Source organism: Coregonus clupeaformis, unplaced genomic scaffold (assembly GCF_020615455.1).
Source record: "Coregonus clupeaformis isolate EN_2021a unplaced genomic scaffold, ASM2061545v1 scaf1044, whole genome shotgun sequence".
Classification (NCBI taxonomy): Eukaryota; Metazoa; Chordata; class Actinopteri; order Salmoniformes; family Salmonidae; genus Coregonus; species Coregonus clupeaformis.
Genome location: NW_025534498.1, coordinates 70,653 through 80,327, shown reverse-complemented (window position 1 = coordinate 80,327; position 9,675 = coordinate 70,653). Strand labels below are relative to the sequence as shown.

Sequence of the window (9,675 nt, the reverse complement as noted above, 5' to 3'; positions counted from 1 at the left end):
TTAAACAACTTCTAAAATCGTCATGAATGACTTCACCCTAAGAGATAACACAACATGATCAAACACCAAACATATACCTCATAGTAAATTTATGAAAAACATCATCCTCAAACTGTCAATACATTTTATCAAAATAATTTATACAGTAAACATTTTCTGTTTTGTTTGTTTTTATACGAGAAAGAAAAGCCTTATACATACGACCAGCTGAGAAATTCAGCAATCCTACAATTTCAATAGCAACAAAATGTGACTGTACTGGTATTACACTGCCACTGAAGAACACATTCACAGCAATCTGATGAATAAACCAGAAAAAATGCATATACATAATTCCTTCTGAAGGAATTTTAGAAATTCACAGATTTAAAAAAAGGAAATATAATTTGCATTAAATTCAAACGCAAAATAAAACAAGTTAAACTGCAAATGTTCCTATGGTTTTAAGGACCATACGGGTAAGGTATCAACTGTTAGTGGTATTATTTTCTAAAACAATTATACAGTCCTATCCCGCAGACTGAACATTTAAGAGTTCTTGAGTCATTCCAATCTTTCTTGACATATCAATCAGTGTGATATTCACAATTCCACATCAACCACACCAATTTAAGTACAGACCGTCACCTATGCTTGTCCCAGATCCCTGATGACATCACTTGCTGTTCTTCTGACATCATGGAAAGCTGCCAATGGCCTCCTGCCCATCTATCTTCTCTTGGTACCTCCAAAGCCTGACAAAAAGGAATCAAAAAGCCATCCTAAGAAAAACTCACCCATTCCTTACAGTACCTGTAGCAGCAGGCCGTGGGACAGAGTAACTCCGTGTTGAACTGAGAATAACTTAATGATTGATTTATACAAACATGTTGTACTGTATCCACACATATACATTTTTATTTAGACGTCTACTGATTTTATTACATTGATTTGACAATTTATAAACTACACACCAGTACATACAGATGCTCTGGCTACATTAGTTATAGTAGTTGGGCAGCAGTACCTGAAGCAGCGCGTGTTCCGGTGCTAGGGGCTGGGGTCGGTGGTGTCCTGGGCGCAGAGTAGTTTGAGTGGGTGTTTGTGTACGGCGTCTGGCGTCTACAATAAACAGGGAGAGGAAAAAACATGACCAACAACTTTAGCTGTAAATCTGAATTTTAGTGTCTAGTGATCGTCATGTCCTACCCCTTCTCTAAGCCCACCAACCTGCATGTCCACACTACATGCCCATCCCTGTATGACAGATCCTTCCCCAAGACGGATCATCAAGACACCGTAAACCAAAGGTATGCATACACAGCCCAATGAAATACACTGCCATAGATTACACCAGTGTTTCCCAACTCCTCGAAGGCCCTCAACAGTACACATTTTTGTAGCCCCGGACAAGCACACCTGATTCAACCTGTCAAGCCCTCAATGAGTTGAGTCTGTCCGTGGCTGTTGGGGGTACTGAAGGAGTTGGGAAACAATGGATTACACCACTGACCTTTGGCTCCCAAACAGATAACCGAGGACTCCTCCAGTCCCCATCCCAGTCCAGAATCCATTCCCTGTTCCTCCAGCAGCACGGGCCCCTGCTCCTGCAAAGTGCTGCTGCTGCTGTCCGCTGTAGTCACTGCGGAACCCGTACCCAGGGTTGGCACCGTAGCCAGCAGAACCAGCATATCCTCCAGCAGAACCAGGGAACCCAGAAGCACCTGGGAACCCGGAAGCACCTGGGTAACCTGAAGAGGAACCTAGGATAGAGAAAGATACCATTTACAATCAGTGACAGCCTGGTCCCAGATCAGTTTGTGCCGTCTTGCCAACTCCTATGGTCATGCCAATTGGCAATACAGCACAAACCGATCTAGGACCAGGCTACATACAGTGTCGTCTGAAATTATTCAGACCCCTTGACTTTTTCCACATTTTGTTACGTTACTGCCTTTTTCTAAAATGGATTAAATATTATTTTTTTATCAGCAATCTACACACAACACCCCATAATGACAAAACTAAAACAGTTTATAATTTTTTAGAAATGTATTAATCCTAAAAAACAGAAATACCTTATTTACATAAGTATTCAGACCCTTTGCTATGAGACTCAACTGAGCTCAGGTGCATCCTGTTTCCATTGATCATCCTTCAGATGTTTCTACAACTTGACTGGAGTCCACCTGTGGTAAATTCAATTGATTGGACATGATTTGGAAAGGCACACACCTGTCTATTTAAGATCCCACAGTTGACAGTGCATGTCAGAGCAAAAGCCAAGCTAGGAGGTCGAAGGAATTGTCCGTAGAGCTCCAAGACAGGAATGTGTGAAGGCACAGATCTGGGGAAGGGTACCAAAACATTTCTGCAGCATTGAAGATCCCCAAGAACACAGTGGCCTCCATCATTCTTAAATGGAAGAAGTTTGGAACCACCAAGACTCTTCCTAGAGCTGGCCGCCCGCCCAAACTGAGCAATCCGGGTACAAGGGCCTTGGTCTGGGAGGTGACCAAGAACCCGATGGTCACTCTGACAGAGCTCTAGAGTTCCTCTGTGGAGATGGGAGAGCATTCCAGAAGGACAACCATCTCTGCAGCACTCCACCAATCAGGCCTTTATGGTAGAGTGACCAGGCTGAAGCCACTCCTCAGTAAAAGGCAAATGACAGCTCGCTTGGAGTTTGCCAAAAGGCACCTAAAGACTCTCAGACCATGAGAAACAAGATTATTTGGTCTGATGTAACCAAGATTTAACTATTTGGCCTGAATGCCAAGCTTCACGTCTGGAGGAAACCTGGCACCATCCCTACGCACGGTGAAGCATGGTGGTGGCAACATCATGCTGTGGGGATGTTTTTCAGTGGCAGAGACTGGGAGACTAGTCAGGATCGAGGCAAAGATGAACGGAGCAAAGTACAGAGAGATCCTTGATGAAAACCTGCTCCAGAGCGCTCAGGACCTCAGACTGGGGCAAAGGTTCACCTTCCAACAGGACAATGACCCTAAGCACACAGCCAAGATACTGCAGGAGTGGTTTCGGGACAAGTCTCTGAATGTCTTTGAGTGGCCCAGCCAGAGCCTGGACTTGAACCTGATCGAACATCTCTGGAGAGACCTGAAAATAGCTGTGCTGCGACACTCCCCATCCAACCTGACAGAGCATGAGAGGATCTGCAGAGAAGAATGGGAGAAACTCCCCAAATACAGGTGTGCCAAGCTTGTAGCGTCATACCCAAGAAGACTCGATGCTGTAATCACTGCCAAAGGTGCTTCAACAAAGTACTGAGTAATGTTGCCTAATGTGATATTTCAGTTAATTTATAAATTAGCAAAAATGTATAAACCTGTTTTTGCTTTGTCATTATGGGGTATTGTGTGTAGATTGATGAGGGGAAAAAAACAATGTAATACATTTTAGAATAAGGCTGTAACGTAACAAAATGTGGAAAGATTAAAGGGGTGTGAATACTATCCGAAGGCACTGTACCTGAACCCTAAATATAAGCAAGGGTGTGTAAGCAGACGGGGTAGGTGTATAGACTTTAGCCCACCTGTGAAGTCTGGCTTGAATCCAGGAGGTGGTGGCCCATTGGGATTGTGGGTATTGGAGCCGTTATCAGGGAACTGCCCGTTTTGTCCTAGATTCGTCGGTCCACTCAGGAAAAGCTTGTACACACCATAGGCCAGAAACAAGAGCAGAGCGACTACCAACAACCCGCTGGAATCTCCCTCCCCTGTAGAACTCTGTTGTCTGTTGTTGCTATGGTGATGCTGGTTGTTATTGTCTGAGGAACCCTTGAAGAAGCTGGAAGCGAAGTCACTGAAGCCACCTGGGAAATCATGGTTTTGTTCATTGGTATCAAACGGAAGAAAACGTACTGAAACAGGGAGGGAACTTGTCCAATAAGACACTCGTTATTGTTTTCCGTTCCATAACGTTTTGAAACATTTCACAATGGTGTGTACTAATGACCCACCTGTTGAGCCGTGTGAGCCCCCCTTGTGCCTCCTATGGCCTTCCTCAGTCAGCTCCAGTGAGTACTCCAGTCCACACGAGCCCTTCAGTATGTAGGCGTCATCTGGATGGTTGAATCCCTCACAGCTGACCTCTATCCGTCCAAATTTGTAGGCGTTGTCCATGTCCGTTTTGCACTCCCACTGAAAGTGAAACAAGGATCTGTCAAATCTGGCACTCTTTTCATTTACCTTGTAAATGTATGCTCACCTGGTCCCAGATCTGTTTGTGCCATCTTGCCAACTGCCAACGGTCATTGTGCTAGATCTGGGAGCAGGCTAGATGTAGCGTTACACCCTTTTCCTCCATCTGCAAGTGTTCAGTCTTACCTGTGCGTCGACTCCGTCCCAGCCTTTGTTTTTGCATTGAACCACTTCAGGAATGAAGGATCCACAGCCGGCTGAGCCTCCAACACACTGCAGCTGAGGTACAGGGCTACTGCGTCTGGCAGTGGTGTACTTGCCCTTATACAGGGTGAGTACCTGCACGTCTCGGAGCAAAACACTACCTGGAGCTGTATAGAGAGAAATAATTATTCTCCATTCCAGGCATTATAAGGCTGAGCAAATAGGCTACAGATGTAAAACGTATGGCAAATTGGCAATCCTCAACAACCTAGTCATTATGTGTAGAATGTGTTTATAATATAATGTTGCCTAAGCCTCCCTTGTATGTATTGTGGATCTTTGATCTTTACGGCACAAATGCAAATTCTGCAAATGCATGCAAATGCATGAACACTAATATCCACCTGCCTAGCTGGCCATTTCTTAAATTGGTACAATGATATTTGAGCTATAATGCTGTAGCCTAAACGTTTACCAAGAAAGAGAACTAGATTCTAGAAAGTGACTAGCTATTATGCGGAAGTAAACACTGACCGTCATTCCAACTTCTGATGTGAGCTACAGAGAGGAAAAGCAAAACGATTTGAAGCAATCCCTTCATCGTTGGTATTCGTCCACCAAATCCTTCAGACGTCGTGGTGTGTAGTCAGTTATAAATGCTCATTTGAATCATATCCTGGGCAAAAAAAATAGCTAAATTTACCTGACTGATGAAACCACAACTTCCGGGTGTAACGTAATCTGTTTAGAGCAGGAATGAGCCAATCACGAGCAAGCACGACAGTGCTGTTATGTTCATTGCTCCGTGGCGCTCTCTAGCGTACATATCTAGGTAGCTAATGATCGAAAGAGGATTATAGTCATATGATGCAACACAGTATGTGGATGTTTCTATTAAGACAAATGTGTATTTTTAGGCCAGGCTAATTGAGATGGTGTTTATCCAGATTACGTTCCTTTTTTATCCATATAGTCTTGCTCTATGGCCTCTTCAAAGCTGAATGTGATATAAGCCCAATGTTCCTATGACTGGAATTAATACTAATACTGCCCTTGATAAATGTGAAATCAAAAATACTCTGACAAGGTTGTTTGTTTCAGTTATCAATATTTTATTTTATATATATATATATTATCAATTTTGTGTTCACTCTAGGCAAAATCCTAGAGGAAAATCTGGTTCAGTCTGCTTTCCACCAGACACTGTGAGATGTGCTTTAGGTTATTGTCCTGCTGAAAGGTGAATTCAAGGCCAAATCTACACCGGAGTTGCTTACCAAGAAGACAGTGAATGTTCCTGAGTGGCTGAGTTACAGTTGAATACTTACGTACATTTGATATTTCTGTATTTAATTTTCAATACATTTGCAAGAATGTCTAAACATGTTTTCACTTTGTCATTATGGGGTATTGTGTAGATGGGAGAGAAAAACATATATTTTGAATTCAGGCTGTAACACAAAATGTATAATAAGTCAAAGGGTATGAATACTTTCTGAAGGCACTACATACAGTATATACATACAGACAAAAGTAAAACATTTTACATTTTTTTTGCAGTATTACTTTAGTGCCTTGTTGCTAACAGGCTGCATGTTTTGGAATATTTTTATTCTGTACAGAAGTGGAGACTGCTGAGGGGAGGATGGCTCATAATAATGGCTGGAATGGCATCAATGGAATGGTATCAAACACATCAAAGATGTGGTTTCCATTTGGTTGATACCACTCCATTGACTCCATTCCAGCCATTATTATGAGCCGTCCTCCCCTCCGCAGCCTCCACTGCTGTACAGGCTTCCTTCTTTTCACTCTGTCAATTAGGTTAGTATTGTGGAGTAACTACAATGTTGCTGATCCATCCTCAGTTTTCTCCTTTCACAGCCATTAAACTCTTAACTGGTTTAAAGTCACCATTGGCCTCATGGTGAAATCCCTGAGCGTTTTCCTTGCTCTCCGGCAACTGAGTTAGGAAAGACACCTGTATCTTTATAGTGACTGGGTGTATTGATTCACCATCTAAAGTGTAATTAATAACTTCACCATGCTCAAAGGGATATTCAATGTGTGTTTTTTTTTTTTTTACCCATCTACCAATAGGTGTCCTTCTTTGCGAGGCATTGGAAAACCTCCCAGATCTTTGTGTTTGAAATTCACTGCTCGACTGAAGGACATTTACATTTTAGTCATTTAGCAGACGCTCTTATCCAGAGCGATTTACAGTTAGTGAGTGCATACATTTTCATACTGACTTACAGATAATTGTATGTGGAGTACCGAGATTAGGTAGTCATGCAGAAACCATGTTAATGTTAATATTGTCCATGCAACTTATTATGTGACTTATTAAGCACATACTCCACATACTCACTTACTCCTGAACTTATTTAGGCTTGCCATAACAAAAGAGGTTGAATACCTATTGACTCGAAGACATTTCAGCTTTTCATTTTTTATTAATTTGTAAAAATAAATCGAAAAACATAATTCCACTTTGATATTATGGGGTATTGGCCAGTGACACAAAATCTCAATTTAACCCATTTTAAATTCAGGCTGTAACACAACAACATGTGGAAAAAGTCAAGGGGTGTGAATACTTTCTAAAGGCACTGTAGGTCAGTTGTATAAAACATATTTGATATCAGTGTGGGTCTCTAAACTAGTTTATCATCAGCGGGGAAAAAGTGGGTTAACATTTGATCCATCCATAAGTTGCTAATTAAAAAGGTCCAGTGGGGGTGTGTCTGTACAGAACCAAAACATAAATAATACACAAAAAATAAATACACAGGAAAAATAAAGTCCAAACTTTTCTGCCAACCCGTTACACAAATCCATGTTTCCATCTTTGTTGTCGATATTGTGAGGCAATATTGCATTGGTAAACTAAACGGATGTGAACAAATTTGATTGGAAGTGCCATATATATCTCGAGTCCAGGGGTAGCTATACAAACTAAGTATGATACCACAGATACTGTTTATACTCACAGTTCAATCAGATGTTGGCCCCTATTCAAGCCTCTCAGAGTAGGAGTGCTGATCTGGGATCAGGTCCCCCTTCTTCATTACCAATTAAAAGTCTAAACTAATCCTAGATCAGCACTCCTACTCCGAGAAGCATTTTGAAGACAAGCCTTGTTGTTCCTTAGCTATCAGCTGTTAAAAAAGCAAAGTAAAAACAATACTGTTTGTTCTCTATGGTTTACAGACACACAAACAAAACATTTCATAGACACAAAATAAAGAGAAGAAACCACAAAGGTCAATCGTTGTCCTATTATTCAGAAAAATAGAGCAGGAGACTCATTGGGGAAATAATAAATATAATTAATTACTGGAGTACAACAACACATTATTATACAAAGAAACTGAAGTATACTGAATATTATAGCTTTCATGTATATGATAAAACCAAAAATGCTTGATTTGACTATGTCTGCTCTGAAATGCCACCCTGTTTTCTATACAGCCCACTGCTTTTGACCACGGCCCATAGGGCTCTGTGCTTTTGACCAGGACCTATAGGGCTCTGTGCTTTTGACCACGGCCCATAGGACTCTGTGCTTTTGACCACGGCCCATAGGACTCTGTGCTTTTGACCACGGCCCATAGGACTCTGTGCTTTTGACCAGGACCTATAGGGCTCTGTGCTTTTGACCAGGACCTATAGGGCTCTGTGCTTTTGACCAGGACCTATAGGGCTCTGTGCTTTTGACCAGGACCTATATGGCTCTGTGCTTTTGACCAGGACCTATAGGGCTCTGTGCTTTTGACCACGGCCCATAGGACTCTGTGCTTTTGACCAGGACCTATAGGGCTCTGTGCTTTTGACCAGGACCTATAGGGCTCTGTGCTTTTGACCAGGACCTATAGGGCTCTGTGCTTTTGACCAGGACCTATAGGGCTCTGTGCTTTTGACCAGGACCTATAGGGCTCTGTGCTTTTGACCAGGACCTATAGGGCTCTGTGCTTTTGACCACGGCCCATAGGGCTCTGTGCTTTTGACCACGGCCCATAGGGCTCTGTGCTTTTGACCACGGCCCATAAGGCTCTGGTCAAAAGTAGTGGACTACATAGAGAATAAGGTGCTATTCCAGACACTTAAAAACACTGGAAGGCTGGAAATTACATGATTCGGGTCCAGTATGTTTCCTATATTGTCTTTGTTCTAGTCCAGAGAACCTATTTGTAACAAAAGGCATTTTAACAAAGGCATTAACACAGTTACAGAGGTTTTTTTGTTCATCCAAACAGGTGGGAAAGGAAAACCAATCTTACAAATGAAGTGATTTACAAAATAGCCTGGTCCCAGGTCAGTTTGTGCTGTCTTTCCATCAATGACAAAAACCACAGGAGTTGGCAAGACAGAAAAAACATATCCTGGACCAGGCTATTAACTGACAAAACATTTAACTGTAAAATTGAGACTAGTGCCCAGTGAACGCAGTAATAATTAGCGTTGCGGCGGGTCGGTGTGAAAAATCCTAAAGCCACAGAACAGTATCAGTGCAGTATCTCAGAGACAGATAGAGGTGGAAAAGCGGTTACATTACATTCACAAGGTTTATGTTTGTTTTGTTCTGAATGAGAGAGAAAAAAATTGCAGAGCACCAGCTTTGGACAGAAGACATTATATATGATATACTGTAGTAGGTCACCTTCTCTCTCTCACACACACTTAGCTAACACTGATGCCCAATACCAAATCAACCCCTAGCCCCTACCCACGATACACCTGTGGAGATCAGAGAAGATTGGATGGATGTAAGAAATACTAGCAGAAGGCAAAGTGGCGTTATTACCATATGACTTACACCTGTCCAATCCTGTTAGATCTCCATAAGAGTGTAGGGGATAGGGGTTGATTTGGGACTGAGACTCTCAATCTACCCCGCACCCTGCCCTGTGGTGCAGTTCCACCACAGGACACCAGAGGGTGACAAACACACACATTCTCACACACACACACACACACACTCTCCTCCCCCCCACACACACCACTCTCCAACACACATTATAAAACTGTACAGAAAAATCACGAGCAGAATACAAGTACCAAAACAACTCTATTTTGGGTTTCTCCTGATATAAGAAAGCCATTATTTTGGTTCTTTTTTTTTTACAAGATAGTATTCAATTACAACTTATTATACAAATGCATAAACTATAGTGTACAAACTATTAGATTGTTTTCATTCAAAGTAACTACACTATTAAAATACTTCATTGTTTCACTATGTATTCATACATCATCAGCCGGTAGGGATGGTATATTGATCTTAGCTCGTGTGAAGTAGGCCATCTTCTCCCTGCAAAGAGAGAAG

At 42.0% G+C, this 9,675-nt stretch overlaps 2 protein-coding genes across 2 annotated transcripts in view; both read right to left on the bottom strand.

Annotated features, from left to right (window-relative positions):
* Positions 1 to 152: 152 nt before the first annotated feature.
* saraf (store-operated calcium entry-associated regulatory factor) lies at positions 153 to 5,099 on the bottom strand. Its single transcript, XM_041867847.1, has 7 exons — positions 4,881 to 5,099; positions 4,329 to 4,513; positions 3,962 to 4,142; positions 3,536 to 3,814; positions 1,493 to 1,742; positions 1,007 to 1,101; positions 153 to 734 (listed from the first exon to the last, which is right to left on the bottom strand). The coding sequence occupies exons 1-7, from the start codon at positions 4,945 to 4,947 to the stop codon at positions 709 to 711; spliced, it is 1,083 nt and encodes a 360-aa protein (XP_041723781.1). The 5' UTR covers positions 4,948 to 5,099; the 3' UTR covers positions 153 to 708.
* Positions 5,100 to 8,231: 3,132 nt separating this feature from the next.
* Positions 8,232 to 9,675, bottom strand: part of LOC121554137 (protein WWC2) — a 51,907-nt gene continuing 50,463 nt past the window's right edge. The window contains exon 24 of the mRNA XM_045217378.1: positions 8,232 to 9,660. Coding sequence (XP_045073313.1) covers positions 9,594 to 9,660 — 67 coding nt within the window. The 3' untranslated portion in view covers positions 8,232 to 9,593. The remainder of the gene's footprint in view (positions 9,661 to 9,675) is intronic.

Bases quoted from the DNA above. Each gene is read 5' to 3' on its own strand.
- saraf (XM_041867847.1), bottom strand. From the start codon at position 4,947: ATGAAGGGATTGCTTCAAATCGTTTTGCTTTTCCTCTCTGTAGCTCAC. The intron at 1,102-1,492 runs GTCAGTGGTGTA...TGTTTATTGTAG, and splicing joins TATCTGTTTGGGAGCCAAAG to ACGCCAGACGCCGTACACAA. The intron at 735-1,006 runs GTACTGCTGCCC...CCTTTTTGTCAG, and splicing joins CGGAACACGCGCTGCTTCAG to GCTTTGGAGGTACCAAGAGA.